This window comes from Myotis lucifugus, unplaced genomic scaffold, assembly GCF_000147115.1.
Source record: "Myotis lucifugus unplaced genomic scaffold, Myoluc2.0 scaffold_17, whole genome shotgun sequence".
NCBI lineage: Eukaryota > Metazoa > Chordata > Mammalia > Chiroptera > Vespertilionidae > Myotis > Myotis lucifugus.
Window position 1 is genome coordinate 11,259,187 of NW_005871065.1, and position 26,602 is coordinate 11,285,788.

The 26,602-nt window shown below is 35.7% G+C and overlaps 1 protein-coding gene across 4 annotated transcripts in view; it reads right to left on the reverse strand.

The window, feature by feature from the left end:
• Positions 1-340: 340 nt before the first annotated feature.
• PLAG1 (PLAG1 zinc finger) overlaps positions 341-26,602 on the reverse strand; it is a 49,326-nt gene continuing 23,064 nt past the window's right edge. The window contains exons 2-5 of one of the 4 annotated variants that reach the window (XM_006085287.3): positions 18,829-18,933; positions 10,838-10,937; positions 7,394-7,752; positions 341-6,872 (exon numbers count right to left, since the gene is read on the reverse strand). In XM_006085287.3, coding sequence (XP_006085349.1) covers positions 5,615-6,872; positions 7,394-7,635 — 1,500 coding nt within the window. In that variant the 5' untranslated portion in view covers positions 7,636-7,752; positions 10,838-10,937; positions 18,829-18,933 and the 3' untranslated portion in view covers positions 341-5,614. The remainder of the gene's footprint in view (positions 6,873-7,393; positions 7,753-10,837; positions 10,938-18,828; positions 18,934-26,602) is intronic. The other 3 variants (XM_006085288.3, XM_006085289.3, XM_006085290.3) reach the window with 3 other exon arrangements.

A 26,602-nucleotide genomic window follows, 5' to 3' on the forward strand; every position in this document is an offset into this window, starting at 1 on the left:
AAAACAAAAAATGTTATCAATTTATACTTTCTGATAGCTTTTAAGAATGCTTTTTTGAATTCTCACCTGGATTAAAGTTTTGATGCATCATGTTTTTACTTTTTTATTTACAATTTCTATCCTTCCTTTAAATGTACAAAAGTTTTTAGAAAAGCAAAAGCAAAAAAGAAACCCTAGAACTTTACATTTCATTTCAATAACAAACTGTTGTCTTAGAGCCAGCTATTAGAAACTTCTATTTATCAAATGAGAAAATATTTAAAATTCAAAGTGAAGGAAAAAAAGTTATAGAAAATAAAAATTTATCATCTATTAAAATTTCAGGAAGTTCTACATTATCTAAAGCAATTCTATAATTTTATTCATATATTTTGTGGAGTTCACATATCTTTTTCTTACAGCAAACATAACACTGTAGGCCACAAGGAGCTGCAGTACTATTGTTTAATTAGCAGCAAATTAATATTTTATATCTGAATAACTGGACAATAAATAGCCTGCTTCTTTGGATGTGGATGTTTAAAATGTAGTATTACTGCAGCTTCATAATGTGACTGCTATTTTACAGAGCTTATACACACGCAAAAAATACGATCTTTGTCTATATTTTATACAAATACAACAGTAGTTTGTGAATACATTTTAAGTACATGATATACATGATAAGCCACTTGATTTCCCAATATCACAGAATAGCCATTTTAAATGCAATAAAAATATACAAAATTCAGCCTGGAATGCAGATTTTTTTTCTTTTCTATTTTGACTCAAAACTTTATCATTAGAACATTTAAAAATATTAGTTCAAACACTTTTTCATCAGCTAAAAATACAATTTCAGCAGTCCAGCTTACGTTCAGGCACGATGCAATTCATTTCCTAATGGATTCCCAGTTTTTGTTAAATTCAAAGGGCCATTAGTAACACATAGCTTGTTCTTCACTTTATACCATTTTATAAAGCCCACTTTTCTTTATGAGTTACAGTCATCTTGTGGACAAAAGCTGGGTTTGTTCTGGTAACATTTGCATGTCCAAGATTTCCTTTTGCAAGTGCACATGAATACATTGTGGTGGGTGGTGTAAAAGTTTGTTAATGACAAATTAAGTCACAGTATAAAAATATATTGTACACCTTTACACCTAATGAAGTCCTTTTTTCCTATGGATAAAAAAAATACGACTGAATGAGACAGAGAAGTTTGTAGCACCATGAAGAGTTGTATCCCAAGTTACATTAGCAGCATGATCCAACATAATTGAAGGAGTGTTTCTGAGAAGATAAACATTCATTCTGGTTCATCTGTACCACTGAAGCTTATATAATGAAGTGTGTTATACATTAGCAATAGTTCTGTTATTTCTACAGCTAGGTAACTTATCAAAAGACACTGCCTTCCATCCTCAGAGGGTTGATAATGTTGTAGGAGGGCATAAGGGTGATCTTTGAGTGCCTTTTTGTTGATAGTACTGAGTTGCTTTATATGATCAGAAAGTAGCTCTTACGGGTTTTTAGCACAAAACTACACAAGACAACTTATGTAATCTATGTAATCAGAACAAACAACCTGTGTTGTCGACATGACTACCGACACAGTGAGAAAAATAAGACAAAGTCAACTTAGCCACTCATTTGTCAGAGATAACAGTCTGCCATTACTAATGAAGAATATTCAACATTTAAATGATCTCCTCCAATGTCACATGGATCTCAGTAGGCTAGAAGCAACTTGGGTGAACTGGTATTTTTACATTTCCATACTGGGAAGACAGTGTGTTTTGAGACACGTAAACCTTGTAAAAAAATAAACCATTGTAAAACCTTATGAAAAGACACACACTGATTCTGTGCAATATAGCAAATTGATAAGAAAACACTGTAAAAATGTACCTGTTTAAAATATCGTCTAGCATTTTTGAACACAAAGCATTATATATCAAAGATCTACATATATATCATCTAATGGCACTTGAAACAAATCATAATAAGTCTTAAAATAAAAGGCATAACCTATAAGAAAGTTTCTGTAAAGGTTTAGATTGTTTGAAAGTGCTATATCTTGTAATGTGTGTAGTATAGAGGTTGACCAAGCTCTATTTTTATAAAAAAAAAAATATTGGCCTATATATGTGTATTGCTCACTAGATGAATGATCCTGAAAATATGTACTCTTTAACATTCATTATTAGCTTAAAAAAGCAATCAGCTCTGGCTCATGTTTCAGTCAGCATATGGTTTTTAAAAACCGCTACTGTCCAAATTAACACAAATGACTAAGAATAATAAAGCACAAGCAACAAATAGGCAAAAATACGTAGTTTGGAAGAAATACTAAATGAAATTTAAAAGCTGCACAAAGAGTGGTGCATGATCAGCCAGGACAACTGAAGTTTTGAAAAACTGAATTTGGTGATAGGATTTAAAAATGCAAATTTTAACAGTGACCAATAAGTATAAAGATGACATTTGCATATATCAATGGATAGTAATTGCTTACTGTGCCATGATCCTTCCACAGTCATGCTTCCATGTCTGGTGATCTAATTTTCACACACACACGTGGAAGTTCAAACTGAATGAGGTTCAATATCTTGTCTGAGGTCCACATTCTAAACTGAAACATTTTTACTTAATGATCTTTATTATTATTATTATTTTATTTTTAACCAAGCAAAGGCACTACTAGAAATTTCAAGGATGATGATTCTGGCCACTGGAGAATAAAAACAGCATTGGCAATAATTATTTTTAATTATATCCAGTTGACATAAAAACAGATGTCAACTTTTTTTCTAGGAAAGAAAGAGAGCCAATTCTGTGTTGCATACTTGTTAGACCATTGTGCAATGAAAATAAATGAGTCTGCCTCATCTTTAATAGAAATTCTCTCCAAAATGGTTTAGTGACCACTACAGTCAATTTTAAAACAACAAATTAAGCTGAATTCCCTCTTACTTGGAAGTGCTATTTTAAGTCTATGGGGCAGCAACAGGCAAAGAGGTGTATGTATGAAAATTAAGACTATACTTTTAATACTGGTGCCCTGAAAGATGTGCCTCCATGTATTTAAAATCCATACAGGGCGAGAATTAGGCTAAAAATATATATATACATATATGGCGCCATTCCCATTTCTAAAATGCTTTATTTAATAAATCCTGGTACTCCCTTTTTTAAATTTTTTATTAGCAGTGAAATACAGCCTACTAAGGCCAATGTCTCAGTTCATCAATTTGATTTCCTCTTTAACAAATTTTAGATAAAGTAGTGTTTCCACACTTGTATTTGTGATTTCTATTTAAAAATAGGTTTTCTATTTATTTGTGCTCTGTCACCAAATTTTTTTTCCATTTTTAAAAATGGTCATTAAAGCAATATTGAACACTAATCATTCAACTAATGATTTCGGTAAGCAATCTGTTTCATAGAAACTAAAGGAAGCAGTAATAAAGCAGAGCTAAAAGCCTACTTTCAGAGCTAATATTCTCCTAATCAAAAGCTTAGGAGCAGTTTGAAAAAACTTTTAAATGTATTTCCTTATTAACATATATAATCTTAATGCCTTTGGAACACTTTTATAAAATGTAATTTTTAATAATAAAATTTAAATACATAAGTATAAAACTACAGCTCCTAGGACTAAAAAAAATAGGAGCATGATAAAATATCAGGAGCCAAAGTTCCTTAAGAGAGCAACTTTGATTCTATGAAGTGCGATAAATGTGTTGTGTGTGTGTGTGTATGTATAGATATAATATATATAGTGAAACCCCCATTTACATTATTACAATTTACATTCCTCCACAAATTATACTACTCCCAAATATTTTAAATAATGCATTATATTCAGTAATCTGCACTCATTTTTATAAATTCTTGGTAAACATTGCAATCTGCAGTGATAATTGGCCCTATAAATAGGAAAAGAAGCTTCCATATAGGGCTGAGTGCTCAAAAATTTTTTTCTTTCTTTTTCTTTTTTAGAGAGATATATACTCTTCTATAACCTTCCATCCCTCCCCCACCCCCCACCTGCCCCAACGGACAGGCTCCCAAATAAGGTGTTAACAAGTGCTTAATAGATATGTTTTTAAGTTGATGTTCCTACTGACAATTAGAAAAATATAATAATTTGACCTTTCAGAAGATTATGGTCGTTGTTTAACATGAGGAAAGCCCATAACGATTTTATTCAGTGAACAGAATATTTTTGATTATTTTCACATTAACTAAGATAGTGCTTGTTTTACTTTACTTTTTCTCCCTCTAAAAATTCAACTTATTTACAACATTCCCCGCATTTCCCAGAGATGTGTAAAAGTGGGTTTTACTGTATATATTTTTAGTTGCTTAAAACTTTGTGATCATTCTTCAAATAGTTTTCTAATGCATTTCACTTTAAATTCTCCATCTGAAAATAGCAAGGAAAGATGAATTAACACTAAATAAGAAAGATACCCTAGGACAAAACTGTTGTTTTTGCTTTTGGCTCTTAAGGGAAAGAAAATGTAATCAAATTTAGCTACAAGTGATATAAGCAATAGGCTTTTACTTTACTCCTAAACAGTCTAGTTTCCAACTCTGGCAACAGGGGCATGACCCCTAGACAAATCCCTAAGTTGAACTGTATACTTCGCATCTATCTTCCTGCTTAGGATGTTTTTCACACCATCTAAGCTGGGACAGTCCACTCTGGGGTAAATACACCTAATACCTGTGTTCCACAATGGTTCTAGGTTCTGGACTAACTGTGGACTAACAATGAAAATAAAATTGCTGGCTGCACTTGACCCACCCTTTGGCCTTGAAAGGTGGAAAATATCAAAAAGAGCTGTCTATATACTGACTTTGAAGACTCCGATGCCATATACGTTAGTATTAAATGGAAAGAGAGCAAGTTAAGCAGTTTAAAATGTGGCAAAATATCCTGTGTACTAATTTAAGGCCAACTATTAAGTAACATGGAGTGCTGTGTCACCTTAATAGGAATCTCTTTTTGCTATAAATACTGGTGCTTTGTGTTTAGGTTTTGTTTTCTTTATATGTGAACAATAAAGACAGCAAATATTTGAGCCAGACAATAGCAAGTCTTCAAAATATACTGACCTGAAATTATTGTATACTAGTTATCTCCCCAAACTGGATTCTTAATTCATTTGAAACATTTGATTTATGAATCCATTTAGAAGCTAATAAAGATTTAAAAAACTCTTGGGTTATTCATATACATTTTAGAAAATTTACATTCTCTTGCAAAATTTTTTAATGAGCCAAATGTCAAAAGGCAGAGCCATTAGTAATGGAACAAAAATTCTAAGATGAAAAAGTAATTTGAATGTGGGATTTTAAGACTTTACTACTAATAATGGCTTTCCTATATGAAAAATAACCTTAAAATATGACAATTGGCAGTGAATTAGGATGAAATACCCAGGTAAACATAACTGGACACCAATGGTTCCAAAGCTAGTTTCTATTTTATACTGGCTTAATAAAAATTGGTACTATACAAAAGCAGAAACTTTTATACTGTCTAAAAGTAGGCACTAAAATAAAAAGTCATCTAAGGCAGGGCTACACATACATTTCTGTAATAAATCCACGTCTTGGAGTCCTACTGAAAAGCCTGATGGAAACGTGGTAGGGTGGTGCTTGTGCTTAAACTACTGGTGAAAGCTGCTGACAGTGAGTGCAGAGATCCAAGACCTATAGTGTTTGCAGGATCCTGAAGATCCTGTGTCTGTGAGGGGAGCTGAGACATAGAAGAATGTGCTTCTTCTTGGGAATAGCTCATTCCAAGGCTCCCCACTGATATCGGATTATAGGGAGGGCCATTTAATGGTATGAAATTAAACAACTGAGAAAAATCCAATGCTGGTGTGTTTAGGGGGTCACTGATGGAAATAGAGCTTTTTGACAGGGAGAGGTCCCCTGCACCATCATCAAGGGACCCAATCTGAGAATCTAACCCTAGTTTAGATGACGATGCTTGAGAATCCTGGGATGAAGAGGGCACGCCACCTTGTAGCTCCATCAGATAACTCTCAATTTCCCCCTTTAATGGCTGTTCTTTTTCAGGAATAGAAATTGCATATGAGGTAGAACTGAATGGGTATTTGAAGGAAAGGTGGTGAGAAGGATGAACAGCATCCATATCTATTGGGCATGTCATTCCCAAAGGTAAAGTTGTGATCATTTGGTGGGCAGATCCCGAGCTCTGCATGGACTGAAATGGAGTGTTATAGAGGTTTAACTGCAAAGTGTTTGTGAATGGCTTTGATAACAGTTCACTGGAAGGTAAGGACATCACCGGAAGGAGCTCATCTTTTATAGGCACAGAAACATTACAGGTAAATGGATCCAGAAAATCCACTGGTTCTGTTTTGACCTTCAGAAGTTCTTGGTTGTGACTCTTCTTCATATGTCGAGTCAGGTGATCCTTTCGGCCAAATCTCTGTGCACAATACTGACAGAGGAAGTCCTTTCTTCCAGTGTGCACCACCATATGTCTCCGGACATCTTTCCGGGTGTAGAATCGGCGGTCACAATGCTCGCACTGGTGCTTTTTTTCTTTAATCCCGCCAGACGACTTGCCTGCATGAGATTTAAGGTGCTCCAGCAGCACTCCTGTGCTTTCAAAAGTCTGCAAACAAACCTTGCAAGTGAGGTCACCACTTGTTGCAGCATGCAAGGCCAAGTGACGTTTGAATCCAAGCTTGGTGTTGTAGTTCTTCCCACATTCTTCACACTTAAATGTCTCTTTGTTAGGGTCATGTGTATGTAGGTGATTCTTCAGGTGATCTTTGCGGTGAAACATTTTCTCACAATAATTACACTTGTGGGTTTTCTCAGGAGAATGAGTAGCCATGTGCCTTTAAATACAGACATATTCTGTAAGTATCATGACAAAAATGGTACGTATTCACTTTTCAAATGGAAGCTAAACTGCTATGCTAAAACAGAATTTCTCTAATAATGGACACTTTTAAATTTAGTATGTACTACAAGGGTAGTTAATATACCTAAATATTGCAAAACTTGAGTCATTTAAGTTGCCACTTTAGTTTTCACTGGCTGGTTTTTAGCTATTATTACAAAAGCAAATGAATAAGACTGAATATACTCACGTAAACGTCCAGACCTTTTCTTGTAATTTCTTTGTACAAATGGAAATTCTATTCTCATTAAGCATTTCACTTTTAAAAAATCCAAAGACACTAACACATAAAAATATGTGATTTAGAATACTAAAACTAGCCAACGTCTAATCTACTTAACATTTCCTCTCTGCAAATCAGCTAAAAAATGTCTATACAAATATATACGTTTACACTGGCTTCACATGGCCAACATCATAGCAAATATAATCTGAAAGACAAATAGAGTTTAATACCTTTGTAATTTGTACTTAGAAACAAAGGCCTTGGTGCAGTCTTGTTGTATGCACTTGTAGGGCCTCTCTCCTGTGTGAGAGTAGGAGTGAACCTTTAATTTCTCAACACTGTTAAAGGCCTTGTCACACAGTTGGCAAGGAAAGTTTTTTCTTGGTTTGGTTTCACCACGCTTACGTTTCCCTGAAGGGACTTTCTGGGTATCTCTTACTTCTGACAAATCACCAGGAATGACAGTGGCCATCGCAGCCTAAACCAGGCCTTCTTGTTGGACACTTGGGAACTGCCCAACTCCACTAAATGATTTAGCTTTAGGTGGCTTCTCAAGTTTCATGTGGTCGTAAAAGAAAGCAAAAAGGGACTGGAAAAAAAAATAAGAAACAACTAGTTTGTAACTAAATTTAATTAAAAATTTTTTATTTGCTATGTGATGCTTTTGAATTAAGAAAGAAACCATAAAATGGATTCAGCTGGTCTAATGTAATATCTGTGGGTTTCTTTATATTTGTCAAAATACATATTAATGCATTGCTCAGAATGAACAGTTCACACATCTCTTGAAATTCCACCTGATAAACGTTGTATTTAGGGAAAGCAGTCGCGATTTCAGAAGCTCTGAGGAAGCATCAAAACATGACACTAATCTACAAGGCACTTCAGTCTCTTCCCAATGATATCCCTCCATTGGTGGTGTTTATAGCTTTCCTTGTTTTTAGTGTCTTGTTTGTGACTTTTATGCCATCACAGAATAAACAGAACTGTGAATTATGAAAAAACAACAAAAAAACATGACACTAAAAGTGGCTTTATTAAGCTTCAAATTTTACAAGGTACTAGAGAACATAAATCTGACTGAGAACATAAAAATGTTTCCACAAATATTTTAATGTCAAAATTATTTTAATTTTTACAAGTTGGCTCTAGTCACATTCTTTATTACAGGAAAATAAAATATAAATAAGCAACTGAAAACTCTTTTAGGCACCTTGTGAAACATTTAGTCCATGAAAGATGTACTTAATGCACAGACACCAGAGGCCTGAAAGAGTTGAATGCATCACCCAAAGTGAAAATTTACTCTTTATACCAGTGTCATCACACGCAGAGGAATTTCTGAGTCAAGAGTAGAAATGACTTATCTTCATAACAAATGTGCATTCTTGACATGGAAAAGCCTTTTTTTTTTTTTTTGATTTAACTGGTGTCTGTGTCCATTGGTTATGCTTATATGCATGCATACAAGTCCTTTGTTGATCTTTCCCCTTTACCCCCACCCTCCCCAAGGAAAAGTCTTTTGATGTTATATTAGGTGAGGACCATGGCTCCTTGTCATTTGGAGGGAAGAAGGATTCGGTTGAAGTGATTTTCCTCACCGTTTTTTCGTTTTTCACATCATAGAAAATGATTCTATTCATTGGGCAGACTGAACTAGAGTCATCAGGCTTCCCTAAGAGCGGAGGGGTCAGTCTTTGACACACCTGTAACCTGTGTGCAGCACACCAGTGGGACTTTTGGCTTAGAGCATAATACCTGTGCAAGGATGCATCATTATGAAGGTGTTTCAGGTTGTAAAAACATGTGTCAGAGTTCTAATTCATTATCGGTGCTTTGAGAAAGAATGAAATGAACATATTTTATGACAAAGAGTATGTCTACTTAAGCAAAAATTTTATAAACTCACTGAAACCTTTGAAAATTTATGGACAAGAGAGAGTTAATAATTTCAACTGTATTTCTCAGAGTAAGAAACCAACCCCCAAAGATTCAATTGGCATAAAAGAATTCAATGATTCCTCAAAGTTCATGAATGCTAGTTTAGCAATATACTTTTAAGAGACACAGAAATGATAGTGAGGTAAAGACTGGGGGTGGGGGGTGAGGGAAGTGGGAATGGGGTGGAGAGGGGTTAATGGGGGAAGAGGACATCTGAAATATTTTTGATAATAAAAAATAAATTTTAAAAGAGACACAGAAATAATAACTATAACCTCTTTAAAAAGGATCTGATTTTTAAACTGAAAACTGAATGTGGCCAAATGACTGCTGTCAAATACTAATCGGATTTTTTTATCTTATTACATATTCAGAAAAAAAAAGAAAATCAGTTTCTTCACATCACTTGTCTTTGGCATGAGACTGACACTTGTCTTCACAACCTAGAGGTATGACACTGACCTTCACAGATTCCAGTAATATTTTTGCAGGGGCTCTAAATTTAACCTGCATTTTTGTAAAATTAAGTGTATACTACAAGAGACCCTACTGTATTTTAATGTAGAGGTGTCACTAAACCAGTGGTCGGCAAACTGGCCCCTTGAGTGTGGCTCTTCCACAAAATACCATGTGCGGGTGCGCACGTGCAGTGCAATTGAAACTTCGTGGCCCATGCCACAGGGCCAAAGAGCCGCATGTGGCTCGCGAGCCGCGGTTTGCCGACCACTGCACTAAACAGGCAAAATAGAGTAATTACTTGGTGATTAAAATGTAAAGCGTGTGGGTAAGTTTATCAGTATTTGGTTCATGCATCCTTTCTTCATCAGTAGGTAGACACAGGCAAGGCCTTTCTTTATGCTGTTCAGACTGTGTAAGTCTCCACTGCAGTTTAAAAGTGACATGAACACAATAATACAACTGATGTTACTAATGCTAATGCAGTATGTGCCCTCTGATTTAAGATCAGGTTTGGAATCTCAAGGACTTGTTCTTTTTCTATACATTCTTATTCAGGAGACACCTTCTCTGCCTCACTCAGAAATATTTAGAGTTATTCTTCTGTAACCAGTAATGACACTGTAAATTGGTATAAAGCACTCTCCCAGGCAGGAAAAAAGAGCAATTTTGACTATTTGATTTCATATCATGATGCTTTTATGCCCTTATTTAGAACATTGTAGGAAACAAGCTAATACATTTTCAACTATAAAATCAACACAGAATGCAAAGAATCTAAATCCCTGTTATATAACTAATATCTGAAAATATTTCAAAGACTGGTCATATCTGTCAGTGTGTTATGAGATCCAAACATAATGGGCAGAGAATTCCAGTTGAGAAAAATGATAACTTCTAAGTTATTGAAAAAATTATACAAAGTACACCATTAAACAATATACAAAAGCATCTGATTATATTAAAATTGGCGATACTCAACATGGAGTAACAAATGAATTGTTATCTTTGGATGTACATACTGAGCAATGAAGAACTGCAGATTTCAAATATTACACTTTTCTAAGACCAGCTGAAATTTTTTCATGGCTAATAATATCTTTTTATCTCAATATATTACAAAACTCAAATAAGTTATTGATGCATTTAAAACTTCAGAATAAATACAAGGCTGTGAACTCAACATCAAATAAAAGTATACATTCATAATATGCATATCAATCAATTACTTTAAAGGTACATGCACAGAACTACAGGGATTTTTGTTCAATGCATACCTGATGACAGATGGAAAAAAGCCTCAGACCTTGATCTTAGCCAGTCCCACTGACTCTTCGTGGAAGAGAGCGGAATCCAGTCCTTCCCATTTTGGCCAATCTATGAAACAAAAAATAAGAATGGACTACACTCTAAGTGGAACCAGCATATAAATGATGGAAAATAAAGAATAGAAGAATTGCAATTTCATGGCACATGCTTACATTCCATACTCTGCTGACAAGTCATGCATTAATTTTTACCAGTTGCAAATTTATTAGTTCTAAGCACATTTACAGAATGCAGAAACAAAAAATAAAATAGTATTACCTATACAAGTGGCATTTTGTGATGCTGAATGACTCCCCATTTCTTTCCCAAATTTAACTTTTAAAATCTAACTTGCCTACTGAGAGAAATGGATATTAGAGCTACTATTTGTAATCAAAATTTCATTAAGCTTAATATTATGGAAGAGACAAACTCAGTTCTCTCTTGGAGAGAGTGCATGTGGAACATCATCAAAGAACAGCAGTCTCCTGATGGGAGCACTTCACATGCCCACATTGCACACGCTTGTGCAATTGGGCTTGTTACCTGCAATACCTGACAATTTATCTCTCCTAATGCTGCAAAGATTGCTGAAATGTAGCAATAACTCTGTGCTCTTCAGATTTCAAAAGCATGCAAGGGAAGTTAAATATAGGTTTGCTGTAGGAGAAGGGAATGCCAGGAAGAAAGCATCATTTGGTTTGAAGAGTACATTGTTAAACATCTTGAAATATCTTTAAAATGCCTATTAGTAGCATGATCTTCAGGAGACTAAGACCATGTATAGAAAAAAACCTGTTAAGTGATTTTTTTATTGTACAAGTAAGTGTGAAAAGAATAATGGTCAAAGGCAGAAAAAACTACAATTATAATAGAGAGTACAGGGCCCAGAGAGCTAAAGTAAATTGGGTATCTTAGAGATGAACGTTCAGAATCATGATTACAAGAACTTTAGAGGGATAATATAAATCAAATAGTTAGATACAATAAGAAAAGAATTCACCAAATGACAGAATAAATGAAAATAATTTTACTTAATGTTCTAAACACAAATCTAACTAATTTCCCCTGACATCAAAATTTTCACGTATTTTAAGAATTTGATGATGTGTAAATAAAATATTTAATAGAGGACATTCAAGCATCATTATAAAAATTCTAAGAGTATATTTGAAAGCAGCATTATTCTCATGGTTTAACAGTGAAGAAAAATAAAAATTTAGACTAATAAAAGATATTTAAAAAGTTAAAGCAAAAGCTCCATTCTTTTGTAAAGCACAGGACATGCATAAATGGAAGAGCTGAATTCTGCACATCAAAACTGCAAAATAATAAAATTAACTTTGTAAATACTTACTTGCCCAGGGCACATACTGAGTTTTTGGCAGGGTAATTAAGAATATGAGTCTGTTTTATGTATTATGATATTTTAACAATATAAATACCTTACAAGTGTACAGCATTTCCATCTCTATTACCGCCCTGGAATTCAATGGATCTGAGAGGCGGACACATTTATCATCACTGCCATTTTAAGGTGAGAGGCCCAGAGAAGCTGAACATCTTGACAGCGTATATGTGGTTAAGCATATGTGGTCAAGGAGGGGCTTATGCACTAAAACTCCTATTTCACTCTTATTCTACTGCATTCTAAAAGAGCAGGTTGGCAAACCAATTTGAAAGTAGATAAATCCTGTCATTACACTTAAAAAAACAAGAATGGGGGGTAGTGCCTATTTTCTCTATCAGAGCTGCCAATATGATCCCCACAGAGAAATAAATTTAAGATTTAAAAGGCTCCTTTTAGTAAAGACAGTTTACAAAGTGAAATTTAAATAATTTAGGTATCAGTTAAAATAATAACTAGTATAATTGTTTAATGGGTAGGAAAAGATCTAAAACCAAAGATGACTAGTAAACAACAAATTATATATTCTTTTTCCCCAAACAATATAAATTTTACTGCTATCTCAAATACATTCATAAAAATTTTATTTATGCTTATTATTCATTGGCATTTATAAAAGTCCTTTTGAGTTGAAGTATTTCAATATAGTTTAAAATTATGCATCTTGATTTGAAATATTACATGTCTAAATTACCCCCACTACATATTTTACAGTCTGAAGTGAAATAATTTATTTTATCATAAAACATAATTCCAATATCACAGTGATTTCTCTAAATTCAACCTAACCATTTTGAGTTCTTATGAGTGGCCAAATAATTTCAAAGGACTGCTAATTATTTCCCCAAACAAAAGAAACCAAGAGCTGGTTAGGGTTCATTATTACTTGGCCTGGTATAATAAACATAAAAAAATACAATTTGCATTAATGCAATACTACAACTAAAATGTCAACTAAAATTATTTGTGTATTCTCTTGTATAGGATTAAAAAATATTTAAAAAGGCAAATAGTGACTAATATTCTAAAAAATGTGCAACAAAATTCGTACTTCTGTTTTGTCTTTTTTACATATCAAGCATTGGTTACTATGCTTCTCTAATTATTAAAGTTCATTTTAGCCTTGATCTGAAGAATTGTGAAAGAAAGGTAGAATCTGTACATATAACCATTTCAAATCGCCCTAAGATGAAATAGCACTTCAGAAAATCCTTTTAGCTTTTGCTGACATTTTTTCTTAGGGCAACTTCGTATACATAACAATAATAATTAAAGGGGATATTGTGTGCATACAGGTTTATCTCCCATGTTTTACATTTTAAAACAGTGACTCATAGAAAAAGAACAAGCAAACATGAATCATACATCAAGGGTCTACTAAAACGAATTCCTATTAGGATGCTGGCAAAGGAAGAGACCTGTATTGAAACTGTTTCTATATTTAAAATGTCACAGTTCTGCTGTGATTTTTTTATACTTACCTGCATCAATAATTCTTTCATATTTAAGTTAAAAGGCAAACATATACTTTGCTAATTAAGGGCAAATATCATCCATAATCAAAGCTTTATTCTCCTTTATGCTAATCATAAGACACTATTAGTAAACAATTCAGGAAATATCAACATTTGCTTGAAACATGTTTTTCTTATAAATAGGTAGGTAGCAAAAAAAAAACTTACCAGTAGTTAATACTTTAATTTACATATATAAGACACAATAGAGCTTTGAATAATGTGAAATAAATTAACAAGATAAAATAATTGAAGATAGTCAATTTTTGAAGTAAAGGCAACAGCATACATAAAAATAACAGAATATTCTTTTTGAACCTGTATAATAATGTGGAAATTTTTTTACAGCATTCAATTTTTTGTAGGACTGTAAAATCACTTATTAAAGAATAAATGGAAAAAAGATATCTTGCAACTATAAAACATCTTAGATCAATTTAAAAACAGACTGTAGGTAGCATTGGGGCAGGAGCTGAGTCAGTTTTATTCACTGCTATTTCTCATAAAAGTAAAATTTCTGGTGAATTAATGCAAATAATTAAAGGAGGGCAAGTGCTTACCAGCAACAAAATGAAATATAGCCTTGCTCAGGCACTATAGTAGACATAGGACAGAAGATACACATCTATGTTCAAGTAAAAAAAACCCCAAACACCATAAATGCAATTTGGCTCAACATGCTAAATGCCTTAGCTTTGTAATGTCTTAGATGAAAACAATAGCAATTATAATAAGAGCTGTCTAAAATACTTTTGTTTCAGAAAACAAGCCTTCTTTGATTGATCTTATTGCTAAGGAATCAATTGGTTAAAGTAGATAATATCAATTCAGTTCCCATTCCTAATAAAAATTTCTGAAGTGAAAACATGCCTAGTGGCTGCATCTGTGCCTGCTATGGAGATGAAGGATGGCTGGATGGTTAGATGGTTAGATGGGGCTGCTGATGTCTCAAGAGGAGAAGAGAAAGGAGGAGTGCCCACTGCAAAGCAGGAGACATAGCAGAGAGCTGGGTCTGGCACCTGACCCGCCAAAGTTGGAAGTAGGTACCCAAATACCTGGAATATTGAAAATTCTGCACTTAGTTTCCTATAGTAGATGTCATAGTTAACTAAATTAATTAAAAACAAGATGTCTTCTTTGAATTGCTGTATTTGATGTTTTCAACTTTTGAGGAATTCATGAAAATGCAGTTCTAGGACAAACCTTTTGAAATTTACCATTAAAATTTAGCCTTAACACGTTAAGCGCCCAGCCTGTTTTGTCTTCCGGACAGAAAGTACAGTGTCAGTCACAGGTGACTGGGCACTTAACGTGTTAACTGACTCTCTCTCTCTCTCTCTCTCTCTCTCTATATATATATATATATATACACATATACTTATATTTATATTTTAATCCTCACCTGAGGATATTTTTTCCATTGCTTTTTAGAGAGAGTGGAAGAGAGGGAGGGAGGGGGTGAGAGAAGGAGAAAGAAAGATCAATGTGATAGAGACACATCAATTGGCTGCCTCCTGCACTACCCCGACCAGGTTGAACCTGAAACCCAGGTACCTGCCCTTGACCAGGAATCAAACCCAATACCCTTCCATGCGAGGGCCAACACTCTAACTACTGGGCCATACCAGTCAGGGCACCTTAATGGATATTTAGAGAGCCTTATATCTAAATATAAATAAAAAGCAAGTAGAGAAGTGAAGGAAAATAGCATTAGTATTTGATTTTAAGAACCAACAGGAAAAAGTCAATGAATTCCAAAGCAGAACCAACAAAATCCAACGTCAGTTCTCTTCTCTGTAAATTAGGATGTGCCTTTTTGGGTCACCTTAAACCTAAGTATGGCTGTTTATTTTCTTTTTGGTTTCCTTAAACCAGCGGTCACCAACCTTTTGGACCTCGCGGACCACCAGTGGTCCGCGGACCACTGGTTGGCGACCGCTGTTCTAGAATACCCAAAGAGAATGACTAGACACTCTGATGATGAAGATCAAATAAATTTTATCTTCCAATTCAGAAATATTTTCCTTGGTTAATTATTTTATAGAGCAAAAATGTTTAGGTTAAAAAGTTTCCTTCTCTTTTAGAAACGCTCTTTTAATGATCCATAACTTAGAAGTTAGCATTTCATTTTAACCACTATGTGGGGGAATTTTGTCCCCTTTGGTTGTATATTTTTATCAAAATTAAAAACTAAAAAATACAGATGAGTGGTATACCAGGGGTGTTTTCATTTACTTCAAATAGGGCAATTAGTATTTGCAAACAGGAAATGAAAGAGGAATAGTGCAAAAGGAAAGCAATGATGTCTTAGAGAGCAATAAATCACAATTATATCTTTATACAAAGTAAGATTGCTTAATGAAAACTTACAGCATTTTTTAGAGGTTTTCCCTGTTTGTTTGTTTTTTGTGTTTTTTTCCCCTTTTTCTGGTATAAAGCATTTTCAAAATATTAGTGCTCTGGTTAGGATTATAAAGTAAGTAGCTCACAAGTCAGCTCAATCTGAAAATTTCATAGTTTCCAAGTTGCAAAGAGTTGTTTTTATTTTTAGTACCACTGACCCCTTAAATTCCTGGGGCTACCATAAAAATGCTTAGCACCAAGTATAATAATGTTCACACTGAAGGACCCTAAACACTTGGAGGACATGCCTCCATTCATTTTGGTTAACTGTCTAATGCTATTAAAATTACAAATACAGTATAATCCAGGCTTCATGTTTGAACTCCCCAAGCACTCATACTGAATCTGTCTATAAATTCAAATGAAAAGGCAGAAATTATACACATTAAGACAAAGTGATGAGGAAAGAAGGTTTTCCTTAATAATAAAAGCTCATGCAGAGAATTAGTTTTAAGCCATCCCAAAGTAAAGTGCACTTTAAAAAGAGGTTTGTGGTATGATACACAACAAGGTACGAATGTTGTTAAGTGTGCAAAATCTTGAGCAGCACTAATCAATCTAATAAAAGCAGAACCCACATCCCAGGAAGGCTCCATACATGCCGTGACTCTGAGTTATGCCCATGTGGCTGTCCAGGACAAAACCACTGTGGAAACAACCACTTCTCTTTATTTCCACAGAACTGAAGGTAAATAGATCAGATCTAGGCAGAATTGTCAAGTCAGGAGTGGCTACTCCCTGCTCCACCTACAGAGGACCCATGCACTCCCCCAGCTGTCACAATTAGAAGAGAATTGATAATTATGCTTCTTCACCAATTTTACTTGAGCAAGAATGAACTTTAGAACTTTACCTCTCTGAGCCTTTTACCCCCTAAAATATGGACTATAAAGCTCTTCTTGAAATTCCTTGTCTCTCCTGCAGGGCCATAAATTCAGAGAGAGACTATTTATTCATCCTTATATCCCTAGCACCTGGTCAGGGCCCTGGCATGCAGTAGACATTTGATAAATATCTGTTGAACATAACTATAGTCCCTTAAAAGAATTTCAGGAATCAAAACAAGCAGGTAAACATGCTTTGGGGTTCCTGGAATCTCAAATTGGTTTAACGCAAGTCAGAAGACAACCCCCACAGAATGAAACTGTTTTGACAGAGGGGTGGAAACTCAGGGGAGCATCAGAACCACCAGGGAGTCTGTCCTGTTTCTGTCAGTAGGTGTGGAAAACTAGGGAGACGAGCATGTGCTGCTCAGAGGCCTGCAGGCATCCTGACAGGTACACCCCAGCAGCCCTCAGCTGGCCGGCATTTTTTGGAACATTTGTGTTTTCATATTGTTCCTTAAGCACATAGCACCTGTACTGATAATAATTTACCATTTGGAAATAGCCAATGAAATTTTATGGGAAGGAAAAAGGAGCAAAGTAAAATTAAAAATCTTTAAAGAGGATGTTCTTCATGTGAAATTAAAATGTGATGAGGATGTCGAAAATATCAGAGAAAATCTTTACAGAGATGAGAGAGACCAAAAGAGAAAATCTATGTAAATGTAGTTGACTAAGTAAAAGTAATGAATTATTTTTCTTTTCCTAGCTTCCAAAAAAACAGCTTTGTTAAAAACAAGTTTAAAAACTACAATGAAGTAGAAAAAAAATCTGTAACTTGAAACACTAAAAAACCATTAACATCTTTTCATATATTTAAAACGTATTTATAAGATACAAATGACCAAAAAAGTTATGCTAACTTGATTTTAACACTTAATCTCCAGAGAATGCTGTAATTAGAGAGTTTTGGCCAGATTAATTAATGCACTTTTTATTGATTATAAAGCTCTGTTCATGGACTGTGAGGCCCTGCCTGGCTCTCAGCCTACGTTCTCTTTTTCCCAGGGCTGGGTCCTGCCTGTGATCGGTAGAGTTTGGGCCCATCCTCTGGCACTTGGCAAGCCATCTTTGTTTTTCATCAGTCTTCCCATCCTGGGGCTGAGGGTCCTGGCCTCTAAACCTCAATCCTGTGTCTGAGGTCCTGCTGACAGACTTACCTGAAGTGAAATCCATGTGTACCTGATTTCCAAATATCGCTACACCTTGATTCTGTGCCATTGAGCTGCATTTACAGGTTGGGAAATCTAGATGCCTGTGCGTGTGCTCTTTCCAACAAGGGCTAACAAACTGCTGTTGATCCAGAGTTCCTTGTTCTAGCACCTGCCCCATCCCAGCAAGCAGAGCTAACCTTCCCTCCTCACCTGCTTATAGTTAAACAGACAGAAGGAGATAGAGTGGTAACATGGGATAGTCTATTACTCTGAGCAGGATTCTGACAAAGAAGAGCTCAAGAGTTCATCTGTGGGCTATTTGGGGACCTGAATAACTAAGCTCTTATAGCAGCTATGCATTTTGTGCAGAGTAAGGAAGACTGCTCCTTGTTAGTATTCCAATCCTTCCATCAGACCATAACTATTAATGAAGTCCTACTGAGCATAATACATATAGACAGACCTTAAAATAGTAAGTGGCATGCTTATTATGTGGCATGCTTTTCAAAGCTTTTAATATTTTATCTCAGATTATTTAGAAACTGGAGTGATTGATCACTTTGAAAGCTATGCCATATAATGATAAAAGCCACCTACCTGAGCCCCTGCTCCAAACTCTAGCAAGGTAACCTTATTAATAGACCATGATAGAATGAAGCATTCTGGGTGCCAAATACGGCCAAAGCAGCACCAAGAGGCAACCTAAAAAGAAAACAAGAGTTAGTTTGAAATTCCAAAAGTCAGACCCAATCTGGTCAATGGCATATGAACCAAATTGTTTTTTATTCATTATCACTTATTCTTATTCTTTTAAAAGTGAAAAGTAAACAAATCAGTATCCCCAGATTAATATATCTCCCCTCCTCCCACCAATCACAATTAAGTTATCTAATAGTTCATATTTTTATTTGGTAAAATATTTATCCAAGTCTACTGCTATTTCTCAAAATTGCTATTTTCTTCATTTATATACTAAACACATCATTATTTTCTCTATACCACAGTTTTCAGAAAAACTTTTTGAGGTGTAGATTCTTATTTTCAAGAACAGCCGAGGAAGAGGTCCTGCCTGAGGAGTGTGTCCCTCAGGCCATCTGTTCCCAGGAAAGAGTGCAAACCACAGTGCAGATAAGGACATGGACATTCTCTTTATGATGAGAATATTACTCGTTGGAAAGTAAATTCACAGGCGGCAACACACAAAGAAAAACCAAATGTACTCTGAAGTACTTAAAGTTTTGGATTACCCTCAGCTCCGTTCTGTTGGTGCAGGTAGTTAAAACCTGCCTCTATGGGCAATGACCAAGAGAGAAAGGAATGCCAGGTGTTCTACCCAGAAATCATCTGCTTCATTCCTTAGGCCAGAGAGTCAATGCTCAGTTATACATGGCTACCACTTTATTAAGATAAACAGCTGACAGTGAGGTAATAAATATTACCACCCCTATTATACCACCAATCTGAATTACTGGGGATGCTAACAGACAAGGCCCCTCTTCTCTAGGAGCATACAAGCTAGCTGGGGCTGTAGGATAGATACCTAATGTCAAGTTAAGCAATATAACTATTAAATAAAACAGAAGCTGCCATAAGGCAGTATTAGAGTGAAAAATCAATAGCAAAAAACAATTATTATATGGTATAAACAAGTACCACAGAAGGTTAGGAGAGGAAAAGAATACTATGGATTTTTTTGTGTGATTTTTGCCTTGAAGAATATTCAATAAAGAAAGAGAGGGCGGGATGGAAGGGGTGGGGGGGACATGCTAGTTAGTCATAGAAAATCGTAAGTTAAAATTGCAGATTAGTACAGATTCTAAGTGATAATCTGGCTGGAGTGTAGCTCAGGGTTTAGCTATTGTAGGAATTCAAATGAGAAAGGTGCACTGAAGCCCAAATGTCCAGGATATTGTACACTCATGTACTAATGATGAAAAGTGGGGCAACTGAGACATAATGAATGAGTCAAAAGCACTAAAAATAAGTACTTGGGGAGGAGGGAGAGTGAGAAAGAGGGAAGAGGAGGAGAAACAGGAGTGTTTGTTCAAATGAGGTGGGTGCTGGAGTAGTTAGTCCAAAGCAGAGGCAAAACCCAGCAAAACAAGCATTTCCTAGAAGAAAGGCCACTTACATGCCTAACAAAGGAGATAAGGGGAAGGTAGACAAAGGTAGTTGTTGTATAGCTTACTCTACAGAATGATTCAAACCAAATTACTAGCTAACTCATGTTGGAAGAAATCAGGTCATTTAAAGTGTGGAGGGGCAGCCCAGCCTGTGTGGTTCAGTGGTTGAGTGTCGACCTATGAACCAGGTCGTCAAGGTTCGATTCCAAGTCAGGGTGCATGCTCTCTCTCTCTCTCTCTCTCTCTCTCTCTCTCTCTCTCTCTCAATCTCCTTTCCTCTCTGAAATCAATAAAATATATTTTAAAAAAATAAAGGGAAGAGGGGCGGCAGAGACAGAGCTTCAAGGAGAAGAATGAAAAAGGTGGCCAAATCCACAAAACAGATAAAGCTGCTAAGAGTTATAGAACCACACTGCAATTTGTGCATAGAATTCAACACTTAGGCATGACGACACCAAACTTCAGCAAGAAAGAGCATTGTGGATGGGATGGGTGGGAGTGAGAGAATGGGAGGAGAGAGGGAGAAACACCTAAATGAGGACACCTAGTTGAGTGACAAGGAAATGACTTCCAGCAAGAGGATGCATTCTCTCAAAGAGCCTTGCACTGAAACAGAAGAAAAAAGGTAAGATGGTGGCTAAAGGGGAACTCAGGATGCCAGGTGGAAAAGGTAAGTGAGCCCTTTTCTGCTGAGTATAAAGAAACAGAGAAGAAAATGGAGCATTCTGGGAGACAAGGCAAAATGGGAGAGGTTTTTGATAAGAAAAGGGATTTCTTTATAAACCTAGGAGAGATGTATATTCATCCTGGTAAGTTTTTGGTAAAACAGGCAAGAGATGCAAGGAGGCTGCTTAACTTCACCAGTGCCAAGTGAAAGGGTCATATCTGGTTAAAAATGGAGGAGCAAGGAACTTGGCCTAGGGACAGGAGGGAAGATTAGAAGGCTATTCGGAGGACAAGACAGGGGTGTCCAGGGGCATCCTGGAGGGTTTTATAAAAACAAAACTTGCCATAAAGACTTAAATTTCTTAGTTATTCCTGGTGGGAACATAAACTGTTGAAACGTCTCTGGAATACACTTTGGAAATCTGTAATCAAAGCCTTAAATGTTCATGTATGTTGACCTGATAATATATTTCTAAAAATAAAGCAAAAAAAAAAATATATATATATATACAAGAAACAAAGATTTAAGTATAAGTGTGTTTAAAGTATGTTTTAATAATAAAAATTGATAACAAATAAGAGGGGTAAAGTATATTAACTATGTAACAATTAAAAATAATGCATTTAATTAAATCACATGGGAAAACACTAATATAATTGTAAAAATTTAAAACGTAGAACATACAATATACCATGATTCTAATTTTGTAAAGTACATACTTAGAACTACCCTCTCCCACCAATACACTTAAATGAACCTGGGTAAGTTATAAATAAATAAAAAATTAGCAAGATATAGGCTTTATACCCTTCTACATTTTATAAATGTGTTACTTTTATAATTAGAAAAAGTTTTTACCAGAAAGAATGGTTTCTCAATAAACAGTACTAGAAGTTTGTTGTCCATTAAAAAAACACACACCTTGGATCCATACTTCACATCATATACAAACTTAACACTAAGTGAATCACAGCACAAATGTAAAACTAAAATTATAAAAATTTTAGAAGAAAACACAGACTAAAATCTTGTCATCTTGAGTTAGCAAAAAGTCCTTGGCTACAACACTAAAACCACAACCCATAAAACAACGAATTGATAAAATGAATTTCATTAAAATTTAAAACTGCTCTTCAAAAAACAATGTTAAGAGAATGAAAAAACAAACAAATAATAATTTAAAAAAAACAAGCCACTAGAAGAAAATCTTTGCAAAGCACATATCTGATACAGAACTTATATCCAGAATATGTAAAGAACTTCCAAAACTCCATGATAAGAATACCCAATTAAAGAGTGGACAAAATATTTGAATAGACATCTTAAGATAAATGGATGGCAAATAAGCACATGAAAAGATGCTCAACATCATTATCACTAGGGAAATGCAAATTAATACCACAGTAAGATACCACTATCTACCCACCAGAATGACTAAAATTAAGAAGACTGACCATCTGATGGTATCAAGTGCTGGTGAAGATATAAGGCTAATGAAATCATATACCACAGATGAGAATGTAAAAATGGTACAATCACTTTAGAAAAACAGTTTGGCAGTTTCTTAAGTGAAACATGTGCCTATCACATGACACAGCCATTTCACACCTATTATTTACCCACAAGATATGAAAACCTTATACAAAGACTTGTATGTGAATATTCATAGCAGTTTTATTTGCAATAGTCAAACACTAAATACAACCCAAATGTCCATCAATGTGTGAATGGATAAACTGTAGTAGAATCAGATAATAAACTACTAATAATTTGAATGAAAGAAAGTCAGGCAAGAAAACCCACACAAAAAACAGAGAGAGAGAGTACATATTATATTAGAGGCCCGGTACACGAGATTCATGCAGGGGGGGGGGGGGGGGAGGTGTCCCTCAGCCTTGCCTGTGCCCTCTCTCAGTCTGGGACCCCTCAGAGGATGTCCTAAGCTGGATCGGGACTAAGCTGGCAGTCAGACATCCCTCTCGCAGTCCGGGGCTCTTGCAGTCGGGGACCCCTTGCTCCTTACCATCTCCTAGGCAGGAGAGGCCCCTGCGATCACCAGCTGTGAGCCCGGCTTCTGGCTGAGTGGCACTCTCCCTGTGGGAGCGCACTAACCACCAGGGGGCAGCTCCTGCATTGAGCGTCTGCCCCCTGGTGGTCAGTGCGCATCATAGTGACAGGTCGTTCTGCCATTAGGTCGATTTGCATATTACGGCTTTTATTATATAGGATGATTCCATTTATATAAAATTCTAGGAAATGCAAACTAATCTGTAGTGACAGGAAGAAGCTCAGTGGTTATCTGGGGACAGGGGAGGGATCATTCACAAAACACATGAGCAAACGTCTGGGAATGATGGATATATTTACTATGCTAATTATGGTTTCAGGAATATAGACATGACACAAATTGGTAAATTGTACACTTAAAATGTGTGCAATTTATTAAATATCAATTATAAACTCAAATTATAAAAGGAAACATTTTCATATTGAGAAAAACTTAAAATTAATACGGATGAAAAACAAATCTTCATATGGATTTACTTAACTTTGCAAAAAAATCCAAAAACAACTTTCTGTGAACTGATAAACTAAAACTCTTTATAAGGGCAATGCCTCAAAATGACTAAAATCTTTCCTTCCCATTTAGAGGGGGGGAAAAAAAGAGGAATATGGGCTTCGTGTAAGAGTAACATTCAATCTTTACTAGAAAGGATACATGTCTGGGCAGTTTTTATTTATTTTTTTTATTTTGGATATAACATATTTTCTTTGTTAGTTGATGGACATTTAGGTTGTTTCCACATTTTGGCTATTATGAATAGCGCTGCTATGCACAATTTGTGCACAAATTTTTGTATTGATATGTTTTTATTTCTCATGTATGTATATATGTAGGAGTGGAGTTGCTGGGCCATATAGTAACTTTGGTTAGCCTTTTGGGGAACTGCCAAGCTGTCCTCCATAGCAGCTGCACCAACCTACACTTTAACCATTAATGTGTGAGGGTTCTAATTTCTCCATTATCTTTGTCAACACTTGCTAATGTCTGTCTTAAAAAAAAAATATAGCCACCCCAGTGAGTGTGGAATGGTATTTCACTGTGATTTTGATATGCATTTCTCTAATGACTAGTGATGTTGATCATTTTTTCATGTGCTTGGTGGCCATTTTTATGTCTTCTATGGAGAAATGTCTTTTCAAATCCTTTGGGCAGTTTTTAGAGCCACATTCTCAGCTGTCGCCCTTGGAGGAAGCCAGTGCAGTTCACCTGTTGCTTTACAGACTGGCACATCATACTACATGATTTAAAGGCTTCAGGAATATACTCTAACTAGAACTAAAACCTGCAAATAGTTCTGAGATAAGTTCCATTTATCAAATACGAAAGGATGTACCCACTGAAGTGTCTCAATTCAGCCTCTATATAGACCTTTTAAGTATGTTAATTAGTGGTAGCCTCAACAAGAAAGAAGTGTCATGCTAATTGGTAGGCCTGACATTGATTAAAAAAAACAAACAAAAAACACCACCACCACCAAAGTAACACTCCAGCCAAGATAACAAATGAACAAGTGTTAGCCAAGCATGGGCAGATATTCTAGGTAAAGGAAGTCAGATACTGTATGGTGGATCTGGGCAACTTCCGGCAACCTGTTATTTTTGGAGCCCCAAAGTGAGAGAAGAGTGGAGCTATGAGACTGGAGACGGGTAGAGGAGCCTTGTGAGAATCACATTACCAAGGTCTGACAAATTTACAATAATTCTAATTATTTACAAATTATCCTAAATGTAGGTGCCTGTACCATTTGCTCCCCCATGTCCATCTTCAGCCATGTTTTTACAGAAAACAACCCATCTCTGTGCACCTTTGCTGACTTATGGAGCAGAATGAAGTAGTGATCTGCCTTTTGATTTTTATTTAGGTTCGCATTTTTTAAAAGAAACCTGACCTTCCTCAATCATAAACTCAGGCCTCTGCAGTGTTTGCCGACAGGTCATTAACAAAAAGGGGCTTAAATCCATCAATGTGAGGCCCCGGGGTCCTCTTTCTTGAAGCTTCAGCCAGGACCTGGGGCAGCTCCTTCTCCACTGCAGGGCACATCCTCTGGTTTGTGCCCCCACCCCAACTTTGGTGAGATGTTTCATTATCTGAACAGTATAGTTCTGGCAGTTGTCTTTACCCTGCTCCTATAAAACTCTGACTGAGAGAAGGCCTCAAAATACAAATCTTTACATCACTTCACAGAGCTGAGATCAGTACAGGGGAACAGGCAAGGGACTTGCTTTTTGGGAATAAGAAGTGAATTTGAATCCTGCCTGACTGGCCCTACTATCAGTGTAACTTTGGACAGTTTGACCTCTCAGCAGCATTTTCCTCTGCAGAATGGGAATACATACTTACCTTGCATTACTGCAAGAATAAACAAGGTTATATACATAAAATCTCTAGCATAGTTCTGAGGGCTCAAAATGAATAGCTATTATATTTAGTGTGCTACTCAGAAATAAGTACTGCCCCCAAATGGCCTAATGTGTACTTAAAAATAAGTTTTGTTTTGTTTTCTTTTTCTTTTTCTTTTTTTCCCTGGCACAGGCTTTTATGCAGAATCACAGCCAACAATCTTTGAAGAAGAAACAATGGGACTACTCTATGTGAAGAAGACTTTGGTACAGCAGTATACTTGTGATGTTCTCAGCTCTGTGACCAAATGGGGCCTACCTGAAATTTTATGGTGCTCACAGATAATCTCACATCACAGTTAAAATAAAGCCAATCCATGTGGAGCCAGAAGTCATTTTTGCATGTTGAATGGGATGGTAACTTGGGAAATATGTGATTATTGACTATCCAGGGATGGGCTGAACCCTTCTCGTACAGGCTTAACTGTAGTAAAAGATTATAATGCATCCATGAAAATATTAAGATTACTAAAAATCAGAGAAAACAGCTACAAATTTAAAAACATACTCTACTGAAGTACATAGCACAACAAAATTTCAGACTGTATATTCTGCAATGTGAATGTCTCTTTCACTCCGTCTCTCAAGTTAATCCCCAACCCTCAATCCTGAAAATGAAGCAAGGGTTGGTTGGTAAGAGGGGTGGGGAACTGAATCCCGTCTTGCAGAGTCAGGCTGGGGAAGGATTAGGTATAAAGCAGCGGTTCTCAACCTGTGGGTCACGACCATCGGAAAACACATATAGCATATCAAGATATTTACATTACGATTCATAACAGTAGCAAAATTACAGTTATGAAGTAGCAACGAAAATAATTTTATGGTTGGGGGTCACCCGGCATTAGGAAGGTTGAGAACCAATGGTATAAAGGAAAGGCACAGGGAGGAGGTGGGGAGCCAATATTGCAAAAACACTAGTACTCAGCTAAGACTCATACCACAAAGGGGCTGCTCTAATAGACAGTAACTTTTCTTTGTTTTTAAACAAGCAATGTGTGATTTTTGAGGTTTCTAAATGATCATACATGTAATATTTTTACACCCTTGCTTATCCCTTGCAGAAGAAATGTTTCTAAATACTAGTAAATGTAATTTTAGCTAAGTAAATTTACATTGG